The sequence below is a fragment of the Anarhichas minor genome, unplaced genomic scaffold, assembly GCF_050575085.1.
Source record: "Anarhichas minor isolate MPS153535 unplaced genomic scaffold, ASM5057508v1 ptg000010l, whole genome shotgun sequence".
In the NCBI taxonomy this organism is placed as follows: Eukaryota; Metazoa; Chordata; class Actinopteri; order Perciformes; family Anarhichadidae; genus Anarhichas; species Anarhichas minor.
Window position 1 is genome coordinate 2,545,508 of NW_027466456.1, and position 19,539 is coordinate 2,565,046.

The 19,539-nt window shown below is 43.2% G+C and overlaps 2 protein-coding genes across 3 annotated transcripts; one reads left to right on the forward strand and one right to left on the reverse strand.

The window, feature by feature from the left end:
- Positions 1 to 696: 696 nt before the first annotated feature.
- uap1 (UDP-N-acetylglucosamine pyrophosphorylase 1) lies at positions 697 to 12,237 on the reverse strand. 2 transcript variants are annotated; one of them, XM_076087514.1, is made up of 11 exons: positions 12,115 to 12,237; positions 10,867 to 11,178; positions 9,308 to 9,512; positions 8,510 to 8,685; positions 8,211 to 8,383; positions 5,474 to 5,667; positions 5,143 to 5,283; positions 3,452 to 3,640; positions 3,176 to 3,217; positions 2,052 to 2,118; positions 697 to 1,416 (listed from the first exon to the last, which is right to left on the reverse strand). In XM_076087514.1, the coding sequence occupies exons 2-11, from the start codon at positions 11,144 to 11,146 to the stop codon at positions 1,324 to 1,326; spliced, it is 1,560 nt and encodes a 519-aa protein (XP_075943629.1). In that variant the 5' UTR covers positions 11,147 to 11,178; positions 12,115 to 12,237; the 3' UTR covers positions 697 to 1,323. The 2 variants fall into 2 exon arrangements, with proteins under 2 accessions (XP_075943629.1, XP_075943630.1); XM_076087515.1 differs by lacking the exon at positions 3,176 to 3,217.
- Positions 12,238 to 13,035: 798 nt separating this feature from the next.
- Positions 13,036 to 19,450, forward strand: ubxn6 (UBX domain protein 6). The gene is made up of 11 exons (XM_076087516.1): positions 13,036 to 13,236; positions 14,088 to 14,245; positions 14,431 to 14,489; positions 14,615 to 14,743; positions 14,888 to 14,985; positions 15,627 to 15,702; positions 15,786 to 15,870; positions 16,007 to 16,226; positions 17,253 to 17,383; positions 17,485 to 17,633; positions 17,842 to 19,450. The coding sequence occupies exons 1-11, from the start codon at positions 13,154 to 13,156 to the stop codon at positions 17,965 to 17,967; spliced, it is 1,314 nt and encodes a 437-aa protein (XP_075943631.1). The 5' UTR covers positions 13,036 to 13,153; the 3' UTR covers positions 17,968 to 19,450.
- The last annotated feature ends 89 nt before the right edge of the window (positions 19,451 to 19,539 follow it).

A 19,539-nucleotide genomic window follows, 5' to 3' on the forward strand; every position in this document is an offset into this window, starting at 1 on the left:
GCTGTGCCAAAGTACGGCTTCACTGCTGAACACAATTGAATGGAAGATCTCTGTAGTATAACTTTCACTTTCTGTACATTAAATATGCACAAAGATCTACATGCAGATTAGGACGCCATCAAAGTAAGTGTTTTTCCACACTGCAGTTATTTCACATCATAATGCAGTTAGGGAGCTGGAGAGTCAGAAAGAGAAATGAGTCAGAAAGGAGCCACAGAGAATATTTGCTGAATAGCTGCAGCAGCGTTGCATGCTCTGGCCCATCTTAAACAGAAACCATATGCTGGAAACTCTGATTCAAGACACCAGGAGCTATAATGCATAAAACACAGCCTGCAGACACAGACCAGTTACACTCACACACCGACATATCCAGCGCTGATTCGTCAGAAAACGTGTCGATACTCGTTTCTGATGAAAATGTTTTTAAGAGACCATAAAGCAAATATGTAGCCTGTATGTGCACAGGTGTGTCTCACTCACTCTCTCTCACACACACACACACACACACACACACACACACACACACACACACACACACACACACACACACACACACACACACACACACACACACACACACACACACACACACACACACACACACACACACACACACACACACACACACACACACACACACACACACACACACACACACACACACACACACAGAAAAAGAGACAACACATTCAGTAGGTTTTCCAATTCGGAAATTTCTTTAATAAAGAAATCATAGTATCTCTTAAAGCTGAATAATATCTCATCTTCAATGATTACAAGCATAAAATAATCAGATATTATAAATACCCCCCCCCCCAGCCCGTACCATGTACCTCGATTACATGCTAGTAAGAAACATCTTTCTGATCATCTCAGTCCTACGTTGTATAAAAATCACCAGGTAAAATGATTAGATGGTCGTTTCCACCTATAGAGCATCTATCAGTACATATAAAAATAAGTCTCAGCAGCAGAATAAATAGATGCACCTGAAGACTGCTTCATCCAGCCGGTGTGACAGGGATTCCGTCCTTCATCTCATGCTGTGTTCAAGTGCTCTTCAAAACAAACATGAACCAGGTATGACGTCAACATACAAAGCAGAGGAAAAAAAACAAAAACATGGCGCTGAAAAGTAAACTTCATCCGGCTCGTTCATTCATTTTGGAGACGGCGGCCTCTTTCAGGAACATCTGGATTGTTATTATTGCACAGTGATGACATCACAGTTTCTCCCCAGCAAAATGTTGAGAGACAAAAGGGAGGTTGGTCTTCGGGTTGTCAATCACCCTTCACCCTCGTCTCTCTCGCCTTCATCATCTACACTCCGTTCTTCACCAGCTCGTGGACTCCGCTCCCGTCGATCATCAGGGTTGCATGAAACTCTCGTCCCTTCACCAGCTCCTCGAGGCCCTTGAAGGAGTAAACGACACCATCAGGACATTCACCGATCGTTCTTTTGGAGAAATTACTTATTTTATTTGGGAATTGTTCTACACACACCTACGCACATTTGAGTGCTGACATTTTGGTGCTAAACCAATGGATATTGTTCTACAGTTGTATAACATCATAGGATTTAAAATATATTATCATTCATTAACATTTGAATCATTATTTTACAAACATTAGAGATCTAACCTTTTTTTTTTAAATGCATTAGTAGTGCACCCTTCTCTGAACACAGTAACGAGTACCAGCGCCCATGCATTTATGTTTTCTGCAGCTGCCCTTACAAAGTAGCATGCAGTATGCTGTCTCGTGCACTTTTATGTGGATTGGCGGAGCTTTTTGTAGCTAAATTGGATCAACTGGCTTTCAATTTACGAGGACAGTGGGATTCATCATTATAAAGAACACAGGTGCGAACATTAACGTTTAACGCGTCATGGATCTGACGTAGACTTTTCTTACGGCCTTTCTCTAGAACAAATTTTAATGAAATTTGGTGAATGAGGCTCATTGTTAGTGCTTGTACAAATAATTTCAGGTCGACAGCAGAAGCAGAACAACATCTGGAGTTCCCATTTAGGCCTCGCCCTCCTTACCTCTCCCCCGTAGGACACCAGCGGGGAGATCTCACATTTGATTGGCAGGTCTGTTCCGTCCTTCAGGCTGCGTAGGGAAAGGAACGAATCAGAAGAAGAAGAAGAAGACAAAATGAAACAGAATGAGTGATTGTCTCATGAGAAGGGCGGCGGGAGCGTAGTTGAGAGAAGCAGCTGTACATCCTTGACACAGCTGTTCTTCTACTGCGGCCGGCCGGCTTGTGATTAGAGTTCAAAAGTCAGAGGATTAGAGCTTCATCATTCCCAAACATGACCAGTGATTAGCCCCCATGACCCGTAACAGACTTCCTCTAGAAGAAAACAGAGGAATGAGGTAATGTGGTTGCATCTCCTGCCAGTGCTTCTAACAAGAAAACAGGGGTAAACTTGCCTCCACATTGCCGTCACTCAACATGTTTATTTCTAGATAATCATTACAGACAGCGATCACTAATCACCAGGTGCTCCAGATGTTTTTCTGAGCAGCTGCCCTGTATCATTAGAATAAGGAAAGGAAAAGCTGAATGATTGAGGAAAAAGCACACCCTTTAAGAGCCAGAATAACATTCATTGCTGCCATGAATGTTACTGAAGCACATGCTCATTTATTATTATGTCTTGAAAAAAAAAAAAAAAGCAGGTGGATTTAAACTCAAAGGCGGACTAGCAAGCGATGAACGGCTGGGCTTGTCGTCACGATTTTGCACACAAATCAACAGCTTCATCATCTACTGCGGAGTTGCCGCTGTTTGCCAGAACGGTGCCCATTACCCAGCATGCAACACATTATGCGTATTAGTAGCAACATTCTGACGGGTAAAATGATCCGTCAGCAGGTCATTATGACATGTACATCATCTGACCAGGACGCTAAGAGCGCTGTGTTTTTCAGTCGTCCGAACTGATCCTCGCTGTCATTTCCTTCATCACAACTGGCTCTAAAGAGACAAGAACAAAAATGGCTGCTGCCTGGCGTGCGTCCACGCAGAGTCCTCTCCTCAGTGGTAATGAAGGAAAGGGGATCAGAAGTAATGTTATATCGTGTTAACACGTCTGAGCGAGCGAAGAAAGAAAGCCAGAACCCCATCACCATGCACTCAGTACTGCAGGGGGATAATAATTACTTTCTGTTGCCATCATCTGTGAAACGGCCTGCTGCTCCGTCACTGGAAACATTTCACGGGATACACAGGAGCAAGACCAAACATGAGAGGGAAGGGGAAGTGAGAGTGTGAGGCTAAAAGAATATTATGTCGATAACACAAACAAATAATACAAAAAGCCAATGTTTGTACACAAAGTGTGGGGAGTGTTGGGAAGGTGGAAGTGACCACGAAGATGTGTGTGTCTTAAAGTGACATGACATGCTGCTGTGTTTTCAGCAGGCTGTCTGTGGTCACCTGGGTATGGCGGGCACGTGTCTGCCGTTCTCGTCGATAAAGTGGCCCCCAGCGTTGAGCACCCAGCGGTGGTGGAGGGACATGAGGGCGTGTCTGGCTGTGGTGGGCGTGTCCTTTGCGTCCTGGCTGTCTGCGTTCTTCAGCGGGGAGAACTCGTCCTCCCGCAGCACCTCGTACACAACAAACGTCCTGTTGGACACACGCACACGGCAGCACATCATCACACAGGCAAACACAGCAGAGAGAGGACACGCAGGATTTTACCAGAACACTGAAAAAAATTTTAAATCACAGGAGGCGTAATCTTTTTTTAAAGACAAAATGTGAAGTGTGATTTAAGTGTGCGGATATCTATTCCATCAGTTTGAGCCTTTTGATACTTCCAGCACGTTATTTAAGATAAAGCCGGTGGAGCGGTGGTTGTCCTGCATTTACCTTCAGAGACATAATGTGTGTCAAAATACCATTTTAATCTAAATTAAATATTGTCTGTCCTGGTGTAGACTTAAGAAAACATATTTGTTCGGTACAGAGCCCTTCAAAAATCACTCCATAATCTTTTTAATATGGTTTTCAAAGAAAATGAGAATAATGATGTAAAAATTCCCCATTCTCTAATCGTTTCCTCTAATATCACATATCGCAATTTGACTCATTTTTTCTAAATTGTTCAGTCCCATTGTAAGCTGAAACGATTAGTAAATGTGCAGGAAATAACTAAGAAATGGATGAGTTACGAACTGTGTCCTTTGATTTACAGCTGTTCTTTTTGTAATGATTGTGTATTGGGAACAGAAAGTGGGCCAGTGTGCTTCATGTGATCGAGTGTGGCCACGACGCCAAAATCACCTCACGGAGCAGCGCTGTTGTTGGGAGCTGGATCCAAACTAATATGATGCATTAAATAGTATAGAAGCAGATTTAATTAGCATTATTATTGACTTTTTCAACACTTGGCAGGTGAACAGCAGCCATACATAATATACAGCACATATGGCCACACACTATGAGATCCTCTGTACTGACAAAGACCCGGAAAAAAAAAGCAGAACTTGTTGCAACGTGAGTCAGCCCATCTGGATTCTTCTAAAGCTGCCGGTCTGCCAGTCCGGGCACAACTGTAATCCGTCTCCTCAGCGACACAGAAAACCATTTCTCATCCTCTTTTACTTTGAAATACAACGAATAAACCTCGAAGGAAGCCGGACGTGTTTTTCCATCAGTCCACCATTACGGGAATCCTTTCATTAGATGTATAGTTCTATTAGTAGTGACGTGACTCAAAGCTGATGTCATGCAACACACTGGAGGAGGGGGAACGAGTGAACAGCTCATAAACCTCCATCTTCCTGCAGAGAGCTTGGCTCAGGCTCAGTCTGCTGGATCAGACCACGGAGTAAAGGCAGGACCGGGGCTGGTGGATAGGGATCGGGACTGGAAAAAGAAGGGGGTCGGTTCATGCATGGAGGGACCGATCGAGGACCAGTCAAACCCAGAGACCCGGAGGCCTGCCAGGAGAACATATGCACTCCAGCCACCTCAAAGGGAGCATAAGATATTCGTAGTCTCAGTACTTTTAAGGCCTTTTAGTTTGAGGCAAGAGGCTGCCTGCTGATGCCATCACACACTCTGTAAAAACACACACACACACACACACACACACACACACACACACACACACAGTAACTCACTTGGCAAACTGGAAGATGTCAAAGACGAACTTTTCCATTTTAATCCCGTTTGGTTTGTCTGGTGTGATTAGTTGACCCTCCGTATCCACGTATGGGATCTTCTTCTGGGCCACGTGGTGCTGCAGCTCTGGCTCGTACTTCCTGATGTACGATCAGAGAATGAAGCTGGTTCATTGCAGCACTTTCACTAATGCTAATAATAATAATCATAATAATAATTACAATAATAATAATAATAGTGGTGATAAAAAACAAATATTGACAGAAAGGAGCACAAACTGCATGAAAAGCCATAAAAAGGTGCCACAGGCGTGTGAACGTTGTGTCTTACTGTACGACGTCTCTGAGGAAGGAGAAGCTGAAGAAGTGATTGGCCACGTTTCCGGCGTTGAACATCAGTCGACCGTCAGCGCTGCGCTTCTGAGCGGTCGCCAGAGTGATCTCGCTGTACTCCACCACCTGATAACGCCCATCCACCTTGCAGACCACACCCACCGCCTCCGTCGGGTTGGTTTTCTCCACCACCTAGAAACGATGACGCAAAATGATTTATTACAGGGTCGGTAATAATCTTCAAAAGCACTTTTTGATATTTTTTTGTTGAAGTTCTCGTTTAATCCTGACTGATATCAATGAATCAAATGCTCTGACAGTCTTGGTTTAGCACTGAATCAGGGCCAAAATACATCTCTGATCTGCTGCTACTTTATGAACCATCCCGACCCCTTCGGTCGTCTGGGACCGGTCTACTTTCTGTTCCCAGAGTCAGAACTAAACATGGAGAAGTAGCGTTCAGTTTTTCTGCTCCAAATATCTGGAACAAAGTCCCAGAAAGCTGCAGGTCTGCTGGTTGCTAATGACAGAGTGGAGTCCTGATGAGGGGGTTGGTGAACAGGGGGGGGGGGGGGGGGGGGGGGTGAAGCCACATGAACGGTAGTGGAGCTCAGTAATTTATGACGGGAGGGTGGGACGCTGCTCTGATCTGATCCTTCCATCTCTGCTGCACCGCACAACTCTTAATGTCAAACAGGACGATCTGAAGTACGGTATTTAAATATATTCTGTGTTAACTGGGTAATACACACCGTATGAAAAACATACGTGTATATAGATATATTTCCCTGCTAATAACGTGCCTTTTCTTGATTAATTAAATGCGTCAGAGAGTACAAGTCACTGTAAAAACAAAGCACAAGACTCAAACGTATCTCAAACAGATGGACCTGCTCTGTGAGGTGCATCACAACTATTTATTCCATGTGCAGTGTGTTGACTGTAAAAGTTATAATTAAGCATGAAATCATAAATATGGTTTATTGACTAGTGGAGAAAGAAAATGTTTCCAATTGAACCGTTGTACTCTGAAAAGCTTTTTTCCTTCCCACAATTAAAGTTCACTCCAGCCAAAGGAAACGTTGTGGAAAAAAGATCTGCTTTCTTTTCATCACTCTCATGCTATCTGAGACCATGATGAAAGTTTATTAAGCAAGGCACTGGGCTCAACCCTCACATTTCCTAGAAAGCCGTCATGAATGTATTGCTCAAGAAGACGAGGAGACACAAGTGGACAATGTCGCCACCTGGTGGTGAGTTGCGGAAGGCGCAGCAGTCTAGAAAAGGGCAGTTAAACTGTTGTTACAGCAAACTGACCATCAGTTTTAATTCAAGGCACACACTCGACATCTGTGATACTTCAGGAACCCCTGGAATAAAATAAAAAAACTAGACTGACTGATCAGACTTTATGGCGTCACTGCTGACAGTTTATTCACTTGCAGACTTATTAAATATCAATATTTGCACAACTAATACGGGTGTTTCTTCACCCTATTTGATCCGTTATAATCATTGTGTGCATGCATCCTTACAATATTACTGTTACTTCCTGGTCTGGTGAAAGGTAGTCGAGCTTATCAGTGTTGCAGGTGAACAATATTGAGGGATCATTGTCCCTTTATGACAGGAATATATGAGCTCATAACCTGCTGCTGCGTCAACCTTTGTTAATCTTTCTTCTCTTAAAATGTAGCATCTGGCATGTAAGAATGAGTTTTTATAACTAAGTAGAACTAAACTAAAGACCATTATCGTCACAAAAATAAATGTAAAGGTAACACTTTAGGCAACTTCATGATTCATGTGCTGTGATGAAGATGGCCGATTCTTAAAAAGAAACACCATGAAACCACATCTTTAAGATCTTTAAAAATAAAACGCCAAAATGAATCTTAGGGAAAGTTTGAGTATTTTGAAGTGTGGTTGTATGAGGTACTGATTCACAGTCAGTGTACTACCAACAGTAGATGGAGTTTGGAGAAGCAGAGAGAAGTACCAGCAAAGCAATGGACTGTAGCAAAACGTATTTTAGACAACTAAAAAAGCCAACATCAGTTTAAGTGTACTCTATATTTAGAATATTTTCACCGCTGTACCTTGTTGTCAGACAGAAGTTTCCGACGAGGAAGTGAAGCCGTCGATGCTCTCTTCAAAGCCACAAGACTCCTTTGACAAAAAACAGTAATTTTACCTCGTAGAACACGGGAGTTGCTGACGGTAAAATGACTGTTTCTGTCAATGAAGTCTGGTGGCTTTGAAGAGAGTATAGACGGATATAAGATATGGAACCCTCGTCAGAAAGGGCTGTAGAAAGGTGAAGCAGTTCAAATATTCTAAATATAGCGTACACTTGATATAGACTTTAAAAAGGTGTCGAAAATATGTTTCGGGGCGCGCCGACTGTCATCTGATGTGGATAAATACCTCATACGTTTTTTACACACCCACATTCCGCAAAGACCCGCCCTACTCTGCCTCCGATTGGCTCGTACTTGTTTCCTTGTCACAGAGTTTGTATTGCAGATGACGTAGATTGGTGGATGGTTAGTAGTCTAATGATTTTAACTTGCAGCCTTCTTGTACAGTACTAATTACAATGTCCTGATTCATTTAATGGAATCTGTTGGAGATTCACATTTTGACACTAATTAACAAGACCATTTAAAAAAAGGCACTTCAAGCCTTACGCAGTAAAGAAGACGGGAAAAAGCCAGAGGTGTGACCCGACCCACCTTAGCTCCACAGTCTGCTCCCTTCTTCACACAGAAACCAACAAAGGAGGGGTCCGCCACTTTGACCAGGATGTTATCTACACAGTACACATGGATGAATTCAACCCCTCTCCGCTCCATGTCGTCCATGATGCCCTGGTTCCTCAGAGCTCGGTAAAGACCCCCGTTCCCATCTGAAATACAGACACAGGGGACACTCGTTTTACAACACACAACCTCAACGTGGCAAATAATAAACACACAGCTGTGAATTCACGCTGCCAATGGAGCCAGAAGTCGCAAATCCTGAGCCGGCTTACCAGGGGCCATGGAGAGCTTCCCTTTGTTCTCCAGGATGATCTTGCCGTTGTAGTCCATGGCTGGTAGCATGCCCTGCTGGAAGAAGATGATGTTGTTCTTGTCCAAGCCAAAATAGCTATTTCGGGAGAAGTAGTCCTTGGTGGACTGCATTGTCCTGCCGCTGGTCATGATGTACCTGAAGGCAACACAGAGGTTGTTTACTCGTTTTCCTCTCTATTTTAAATAACTTATAAAAGTGTGAACCGGGTAGCTGAGGGATTGGGGGATGCATGCTTAGGATAGATACACTTTAAACGCTGCAGACAATGTCAGTATCTGCTCTCAAAAACGAAACTTACAACAAAACTGCTGTCACCAAGCCAGAAACGTATAAAGTTTAAGTATATGACGAACAGTAAAACTGTAACAACTTCTCTACAGAATCAGACCTGCTGAGGATGACGTCATGAAGCCATTTGGGACCGTTAAACCCTAACTACGATGTCAGCTGACTTTATGCACTCCACTGCCCTCCTGTTATCTCCATCTCTCAAACTTTCAAACTGTCCTTTGATCCGCTCCACGGGGAGATAATCCTTTTCCAGTAATTTTCCTTTTGAGGCAGTGATTCAAGTTAATCATCATGCAAACACAACTGGGGCAAATGGTTGCAGCTCTAATAATGAACAGAAAGACAGTATTTGGTTCCTTAAATCCCTTTTTTTGTTCTTCTTCAAATAAAGCAGCAATTCAGCCGACAGGCACACGAACTAAAAAGCCTCAGTCATCTCTCCCCGAAGCACAACGTGACGTCTTACCAGGGAAGACAGCACTTGATTTTGTGCTTCTGCTCAGCCAGCTGTTGAAGTTTGAAAATGCGTTCGGCCTGGATCTGAAAGAGGGTTTTGTGGGACGGCAGCCCCACGTCGTACATGCCTTTGGGGTAAGAGAACCCCAGTCTGGTTCCCTGGCCCCCAGCCAGCAGCAGGACCGCCACTTTACTCTGAGAGATGCAGTGTAGACCTGACGGAGCACAGAGCACAGTTTGTCATAAATAGTAGCGAGAATATCGGTCCTATGAAGCAGAGCTGCAACTACTTATCAATTAATCATTCTGAGTAATTCTTTAAGGAAAGAAAAGTTTAAATTCTCTGTTTCGAGCTTCTTAAATGTGAATGTTTTCTGGTTTCTTTAGTCCTCTGTGACAGTAAACTGAACATATTTCAGTTGTGGACAAAACAAGACATTTGGGAAATAACTAACACAATATCTAATCTCCAATAAGGGTCATAGTGCATTCTTCTTGCTAATGTAAGGACACCTTAGATCAATAACAACAACCTTAACTAAAACAACACTGATAAAACGTATTAATAAAATGTATTAAGCCGTCGCCCAACGTTTTATGGCCACTCCAACAGGACTTTGGCAACGTAATAAATTAGCCCTAAACTGGAATCTGACGACTCTGCACGAGTCTTTGATTCAGGCCCGCCCAGCAAACTGGGCGGGCCTGCTAGACTTTGACTACCCACCGAAACCTACAAACACACACGCACACGCGCACACACACACAACACACACACACACACACACACACACACACACACACACACACACACACACACACACACACACACACACACACACACACACACATACACACACACACACACACACACACACACACACACACACACACACACACACACTGCCACGCCCTGCACACAGATTTGGTATTTGGTACTGACAGAGCAGAGTGACCTCATGAGGGTCAAGCAGCAACTCGATTTACGTCAGACACAAATCAGGACCAGATGTTCTCTGCTGTCCGCCTCCCCCAGGAAAACCTCACTAAATGCTCAGACCCCCACTGCAAAGAGGAGATTGCGCAAGAGCATAATGAACAACTCAAGCCGACTTACTCATATTTCAAATCTACGCAGGAGACCGTTTGTGAGTTTCTACAACCACACGGTGAAACAAAGAGGGAGTTTCTGATGATACTCATTTTAAAGTTTTTATTTAAAATATTACTTTTGTTTTGTGGGAACTCAATCATCTGATAATATCAATAACACAAGTTACCAGATCGCCTGCTGCCCCATCTCCACGTCAAACATCTGAATTACCTTGTGATGTTTTAATCCCCTTTAGGCTTCTCAGTCTGACACCAGGAGATATTTCCTTTCCTTGGAAAGTACTAGCGTGATTGTTCCTAGGCAAGTCTTTCAAGTCTAACAATTGGTAATTTCATTGTAATAAATCCAATAAAATATTGACAAGAATACTCTCGTTTCCTTATAACATGTGTTACACTGGTCCAATAAAGGTGTAAAGATTGAGTACTCAGACAGAAGCTGTCGATGGAGCTCACCTGCTTCCTCCCAGTCTTTGAGGCTCTCCCGGTCCCTCGTCACACTCCCCAGGACCTCCCGGGGCACCGGCTCCAAGCGGGCGTCCATCTCCTGGTTGCTGCTGCCGGAAGTCTTCGTGGCCTTCTTGAAGAACCCGTTGATCTCCTGAAAGTCCATCCCCTGCAGCTCGAGGGTCAGGTCGCTCTGCTCCTTGGGGCCCAGCTCTTTCCAAAACTGCAGGAGGTGCGACTGGCCGGCTTCAGCCAACCTCTTGGCGAGTCCGCTGGCGTTTGGGTCCATGATGAAAAGTTCTTCTGATTAACTCTGAAACACTGAAAAAAAAAGAAAAAAAAAAGAGTGGTTACTTAAGAGGATACTACGGTCATGTCCTCAGCCATATTTCTGGAATTTATATATTCATTATTATTATATTATAACATTTCTGGGGTTACAATGATGTGAAGAGGAGTTAACACTGTACAACTACACACATATTACATATGTTAAGGCTGATTCTAATATTGTTTGACTACATTTGATTGTGTTTAGGAAATAAAACAAAAAGAAAAACACACTTATTAGTCATCATAAAAGGAATTTGGTATATTCCCCACTGGCGTCACACACCTGCCACCTGGTCATTAAAGGAGAGATATCATTTTGTTTTGTTCGATGGTTAGTCGAAACTACTTTTAGGAGGGTGGAGTTATTCTGGGGAGTAATGACCTCGGTATTTATTATATACTGTAGAACTAGAACAACCAGTGAACACGCAATGCATCACATAGCAGAACATTTACATCTTGTACTAGAACTGTAAGTGCAAGCTTTAATTGAACTGACTACCACTCTGATGTTCATTCACCCTGTTTGTTTGGAAACCAGGAAATCATCACACCACTAGTAATACAGGAGGGGAACTTTTAGCACCGGTATTCACAAATATTTTCAAAATAAATGTTCACAAGAGTCTCTGTGAAGAGGTTTAAAGAGGATGTAAAACACAGCAGGTATAAGCCTCTTCGCTCGTAGCAGAGGACATGTAGTATTAGCGAGGTGTAATGAAATAGACTGCTGTTACTTAGCTGTTCCATTTATTGATTTGTTTCTATACAAACTGCATGTATCATTGTGGTGGTGCAGCACGCGAGTTGACAGCCGCACCAGCAGATACTAGGAGCTAACCGGCTAACTGTGGAGCTAACAGTTAGCAAAGCAGGTAGAATACATCAAAGATAATATGACTTGTAATATTAAACTCGTCTTACCTTTTCACAAGTGCTCCTCTTGGAGTTTAAGACCATTAATGCCAGCCAGTCCGTTGAGTGTTTTTTCATGTACTGTTTTTTTTTTTTTAAGACTCCTCCCACCCGGACTACACCTCCTGTTACGTCACATTTGACGTGGCACAAGTGGCAGCGCGCGCGGGCTGGACGCAGCCCTCTTCTCAGCAGAGATGCTGCTTTCATGTGCGTCTCGTAAATCTAAGTGTTCTTCTTCATTTTTGGTTTTAGCCTACTGGCGGTTTACAGAAAAAAAACAACGATAACTGTATCATGACTGTATGAATAGATTTTAATCTGGATATTTAATCCGTGTAATTTAAATAAATCAATTTGCAACTGTAATATACCTTTTCTATTCGGCTACCAGAACCAGTTTTAAGTCTCGCATTTAACTTTTTTTAATGGTACATAAAGTAGTAATTAGTCATGTAATGGCTTAAGCTAAGCTTTCCTACGTTTACCTCTTTTACAGACTTTTTACATTTTTTTTATCTATTATTATTTTATATTATATATTATTCCAGATTTCCTGCCAATATGTAATTTACACCTGATTAATGATTGATTTTGCTTCTGATTAAATTTACATTTATGTTGCAATGCTTCGCTGTGGCCACTGGAGGGCAGTGACTCGGGACTTTTTTTTTATTTCCCCCACGTTTCTATTAATGCTCTTTGTTATTCACACAAAACAACAAAGTAGTGCACAAGCATACACCATTTACAAGACATACAAACCCCCATTTCTAAAATATCCAAAGCAATTAAAAAAAATAACAAACAAAAAAACAGGATTGATTGACATGATCTACGGATCCACACTCCGGAGCACTAGATGGCGCTATCGCACCGACCTGCCATTAAAAGAAACCAGAGTTTATGAGGCGGAAGCCGTTTTGTATCAGCTGACACACGTTTGTTTTGGTCCTCCCAGCTAAGACCTATCGTTAGCTAGTTAGGAGCTCTTTCATCTATTTCTGCGATCGGATTACTTATTTTTTCTGTGACAGCTATAACGGAAATGAAGAAGTTTTTGGAAGACATTAAGAAAGACATTAAGTTTAAATCTGCGGGACCTGGGAAGAAGTTAACAGAAGAAGCCAGGCAAATAGAAAATTTAACTTTTTTTTCACAGCTAGTGAGACAGCTGTTTAACATATGACATATTGAGTTAGCAAATAGCTAGCTGCTGGTCATTTGATGAATATTGGGTCACTATTAGCATGCCGTAAAGCTAACTAGAATGGTGCTGATTAGTGGTTTTTCATTGTATGTTAGGTAGCTTAAAATGAGCTAACGTTAGATGTTAGCAGCTAGATTATATAACTAGCTAGTACTCAGCACAGCGGGAGGTGCCTATCTAATGTCAGGTTAAGATAACAGTTAATCCCTAAACAATCTTATTTAGCCAATGCTCTCAGTAACGTAAAGTGACGCTTTGTTGTCGTTAGCATGTGAAGTAGCCAAGCTAGCTAACCTGCATTAGTTGTGGTAGCAGTTTAGCTAATAGTGCTTATTTAACATTTCCCAAAAAGGATGCACTTAAAAATACACAATTAAAGTAAGGCATTCAATTAAAGAGATTTGTTTTTAATTAACCGAAAATCTGGTTAATTATATTTCATATGGATTTATGAGAACAATACAGTATATATTGCGAAAAAATATGTTTTATATAATATTGCAATGGTTTTAGACACTTTTGTTGTTACATTATGTATGTGTAATTTCAAACATTTTTTGAATTGCTTAAAATGAATGATAACTTGTTAATATCAAACGATTTCTTCAAGGATTTTAATTTCCTTTCAAGTGTATTCAGAACACGTTCCAGCAAATTCCACTTCTTATGTGTTAAAGCATTTGTGTCTGTTTGGGAAGGGAGGTTTGCGGCCCAACATGGAGCCACGACGTACCCCTCTTCACTTCACTCTTCTGTCCTCATAACACTGTAGTGCCAAGGCCGAGGCGGCGCAGAGCAGCTCCAGTGCCAAGCACAACCGCTATGTTCCCAGCGAAGGATCCCAGAGGGCCGGAGCCGCAGCTCTGGCCAGGATAGAGCAGCACCCCCGGCCGAAGGTCCACACCTCTCAGGATGCCATCAGGAACCAGGGTGAGACAAACAACCCACATCCAACACTGGATACATGACGTGTAACACCTGATTCTGAGGTACCTCTGTTCAGAGATAATGCTTAGATGAGCAGCAACATATTTGTGCAATGATTCTTTAGACTGTTATGAGTGTTTGATTAAAGAATAACAATTTAGTTTTGCATGATTCGTCTGTATTTGTAGTTAAAAGAGAACTGGAGGCGGCTGCACTGACTGATAAAGAAAAGGCTGATGCAGCAGAGGTATGTATGTCAGTGATTTGTTTCTTTGAATCAAGGTTTCTGAAATGACTTCATGAACATAATACATGGCTCTCAGTGATCACTATTCACTCTGAAGATATTCATGAATGACAAATCTTTTCCAGGGATCCAAAGTGCCAGTGATAGATCCCGCTTGTTTGTCAGTGTCAGGTGTGTATTTCACCTGTCCGCTAACTGGAGCCACTTTAACTAAGAGAGAGAGGGAAGTACACATTAAAGAGGCCATTTTAATGGTACGTCTGAAGATACTGTCACTTGTTGTTGTTTCAGCTCAAATTAGAACGTGTTTGCAACATGATAATTTAATCTGAATGTGACTGAATGTTATTCCACCGAGTCTCGTTGGTTAAAAGATGTACTCTTGTTTTTACTGTCAGCGGTTTGAGGAGGACGCAGTCGAGGCCTCTGTTATGATGGTCCACACATTTAACAAGGACAGAGAGAAAGTGAAGGCTGCTGTGGACATCATAAGCAAGTAAGACACGCGGCAATGGTTGATCGTCATGCTGACATTAAAGCTACTATGAGGAACTTTTAACTGGTTATGAAACAGTCTCAATATAATACTGACGCCTCTATATGACCTACATAAGTAAACGAGACCATCAGAGAGAAATCAGACAATATCATACCGGTTCACCAGAAACTTCTTCAGCTTAGACTCCAGCGTGCCGCCTTCGACCTGCCGTCAGAAGCTCGGGCGTTAGGAACAGAGCTCAGTGCCTGGCAGAAGCCCCTCCTCCTCCTCCTCCTCCTCCAGCGAGGAGCAGAGTCCCCGCTCTGAGCCAACACTGACACCACGCTACTGGAGACCCAGGTCGTATTGCTGGGTCTGCTGGAGGGAAGGGAGACACGGGAGAACAAGAACCAGGACTGAGAGGGACAGACTGTCAGACCCTGCTGCAGTAAAATGAGGTTTTCTAAAAGGACTCTGGTGCTCTGAAACAATACCACTTTTGTCCACAGGGACCGCCAAGATGAACAGAAAATAAAAGCTCCTTGTAGTAGCTTTAAGTTCTTTTGACTTCTACTGTTGTCACAGAGTTGAATATCCTCATTAATTCTGTGTTTTAAACAACTACATTACTTCATGTGTCCTCATTGTTTTGTCAATAGATATATTGAGAATATATGCAAGAATCCCACAGAGGAGAAATACAGGAAGATTAAACTCAGCAACAAGGTGTACCAGGTGAGTTTGAAACCAGAGTCTCGCAGTACTGTGGACCTCATCCCCGTTTCTTTTATATCATTCCCATTTTTTATGTATTTCAGGAGAAAGTTCGTTGTGTGGAGGGCAGTAGAGAGTTCCTGGAGGCCTTGGACTTCACTAGCATTATGCTTCCTGTAGAGGGTCAAGGTAAATTAATCCTAACAAGTTACTTATCAACAGACGACAGATCCTTTAAAAAGTCAACCTGGCAAACGCATCTTTCCGACAACATTCCGTCAGTTGTTACATATTCTGATTTGTGTTTGCCTTTGCTGGAGATCAGAGGAGGAAGAGGAGTTCCTGGTCTTACTGGAGTACAGTCCCGATGCCCTGGAGCTGATGAAGGAGAGGAGGGATCGTATGCAGAGAGGCGAGCCGGTCAGAGCTCAGCTGGACAGACAGCCTCAGGCGTTCAGAGCCTCTCCCAACGCCCAGCGCTTCGAGCTGCCTCCAGAATTCTACAACCTGACAGCGGAGGAGCTCAAGAAGGAGCAGCAGCAGAGGTACAGACTCCTCGGTGATGGATGTTACATAGAGATGCTATTTCTGACTTTTTTTTTTTTTTCGACCTGCTGATTCCGGGGAGCTATAATCAGCAGCATACACAATAGATTTCTTGTAACTTTTCCCATCCTTTGCTCACGGCTTATTTTGGACTTTCAAATTGCGAGCTTTATGTTTTCTTTACTCACGCCGAAGAACTTCCACGCAGACGACATGTGTTAGGCTATACTGGCTGCTGCTGCTGTGTTCGCAACGCGCAGGTTGTGTGTGTGTGTGTGTGTGTGCGCGCGTGCCGCTGTGATGTTACACTGTGTGCAGCAAAGTAAACCATAATGCATCACATGTAAACAGACACAATTAAACAATAAGTGCACTCCAGTTGCACTGTGTAATTCAGATGTCAAGACTCTGTATTGCACACTTTTTGTGTTACATGAATGTCTTTGTTACACGTCTAATTAAACATTAAACTACATTTTTATTCCCTCTAGTTGTAGTCGTGATGCTGGGACGGTGGAGTAAAGTTCAACATCAGATGCCTTTTATCTGCATTTTCTTATTTGAGCAATGCTTAGTCAACATGCAGTTACGCAACGCCGATTCATTTTGCCTGATTAAATCTTGCACAAGCATTACTGGGCTGTTGCAAAACAACCACATAAGTTTCTGCACATCAAGCTGGTTGATTGTTGCTTGTGTTCTGCGACGCGGCCTCCCAATCGTCGGACAAAGCGGTGGCATCTTCTAGAGACGCATGCAATGATCAAAAATGACAGAAGAAGCCAAGAGCAGATGTTTTAAACATGCTGGAACACATCAATACTGTCTGATGGTGGAGCCCTTCAGTCCCACCTTGTTTTAAGTGCTCCCTAGGTGATGCCATGCACCTCTCCTAGCGACCACACCCCCCCCCCCCCCCCCCCCCCCCACCACCCCCCCCACCACACCCGTCTGGTGGTGTTTTTCCGTCATCATTTTAGAGAAGCTGAACTCATCGACCTGCATCTCTTTTGTGCTTTTCCCAGGAGCGAGATAGTGGACAAGAATGCCATGATGCGCACTAAAGCCATGAGGGAGAAGGAGGAGCAGAGGGAGAGAAGGAAATACAACTACACTCTGCTCCGGATCAGACTGCCCGATGGGAGTCTGCTACAAGGTAATTCAGAATAATACCAGCTAACAAAAAAACAAAAGGTTTTGTTGAAAAAGCTCTGATAGAAATGGAAGTGAGTCAGTGGAGATGATGTGTCACCACAGGGACCTTTTATGCGTGGGACCGGCTGCCTGTGCTGTTTGCGTTTGTTCGGGAGTCCTTGGTGGACGGCTGGCAGCCCTTTGAGCTCATCGCTCCTGGAGGTCAGAAGCTCAAAGAGTCTGAAGAAGTCGCACTAGCAGAGTGTAACTTGGTGAGTGGACACCGACAGGCCCACATGATCTAGATTAGTCACATATTTATATATCATTTAATGGTAAGACTGGTGACATTTGTCATTATTTTCATTTCTATATTCATAATACATCAATAATTGTGAGTTGCAGAACCATGCTGTCATCTTGTACACAATCTGGTATTTTCCCTGAAGTTGACGTCACATTGTTCCCGTTCTCCTCCAGGTCCCTGCTGTTCTGCTCACGTTTGCCTGGGATGCGGCCGTGCAGGCGGATATTGCAGCCGCGGGTGGGAAGAGCCCCGCCCTCCTCAAACCGGAGCTGCTGGAAACCATTCGGACCCTGAGCTGAGCAGACGCTGTCCCTGAAATCCACCCACCCCACCCCACCCCACCCGCTGGCACTACTGGGGTGGATTTGCCCCCCCTCACAAATGACTAGTGATACGTTTATTTTTTACAAACGCTAACTTAAAGTCAGTAGCAGTGATAGGCTAAAGGGGGCAACGTCACCCTGATGCACTTGTTTTGCTGAGCATACCGTTCTCTCTCCACGTGGGGATGATGTCACTGTACAGCAGCACGTTGTCACTGTACAGCAGCACGTTGTACCCGAGGAAGTAACAGAAAGTCCTCTGTGCTCTAACCAACAACCTGTCCGTCATGTGGCATGTCGAGACCTCGTTTTAACTGTCAACTCCCCGTGTTTGTAGTAAACGGTCTGTCTTGCTTCCACAACAGCTGGATTAACAGCGTGGCTGTACAGTCGTGTAGGAGACGACTCGAGAGAGTAGTGGAATAAATGTAGTCTGATTCTGTTGTGGACTTGTATTTGGTGTCGGCGCGCTGGCTTTGACTTGAAATGCTTCTCGTTTTGTTTAGTGGTGCTCAACTTTAAACAGTGTTTTTTGTCAGCCGACGGTTTTTGTGCTTGCCCCGTTTGGCCTTGCACTCCTTCTCTGGTTGCTTAAATAAAAAACTTAAAATGTAATTTATTTTTTATTGCATATGAGCACCTATAAAACACTAAAGAGTGCCCTAAATGTAAAACATTGTCATTTGCAAAGGCTCACTGCAGACGCTTCATATAAGCAGCTTGCGTTGGCATGCAGGCAGGCATGACTCGTGTTTCTGTTGTTCAACCTGGCAGCACGGACTCGGCTTGATGATGTTGGTCTTTAAATTCATCTTGAGTTTGTATTTGTATCAAACACATTTCCTTGAGATAGAAACGGTCTGTACTTCCAACACAAGTGGGAGAACGTGAACATGTAAACACAGATTCCAGTGCACCGAATGCAAAGTTATCAAACGTTTTAGATCCACCGTTTCCCTTGAAACACGTCATTGAAGGTTAATATATTTATTTAGATTTTGCTCTACATGAATCTGTAAAAGCCAAATATAGTTTCTCCTGTTTGTGGTTGGTTAAGACGACAGCAACAACCTACCTCTCATCGCTCATCTGTCGAATACATCCAGAGTGAGTTGGACACAAACATGTGACCGAAATGGATCAAAAGTCCTGTTTTTAGTTTGTTTACAGTAAAATTGTCACTACTTTAAACCGGTTCTAAATATTCAGCGTTTAAGGCCAAGTCGGCCCGGAGCAACATCTCTGCACTCCTCTGCTTCAGTGGCCACACAGGTATTCAATGGAAGGGTGTAAATGTTTCTTTTCTCAGCATTGTAACCTTATTAAGAATAATTAGTGAGCAGTTATGATCTGTCTAGATGGTCCGAGTTGTATTCCGTTGCTTTTCAATAACCTGCCTGTAACCAAGATCGCTTGCATTGCATCTAAACCGTTGTTTAATAAACAGAATTATGAAGCATGTCGTTGTTTGTCAATCTGTACCTAAAGAGAAGCTACTTCACGACTACTAACACTCAACATACTGTCAAGAACCATTACAACGCCGAC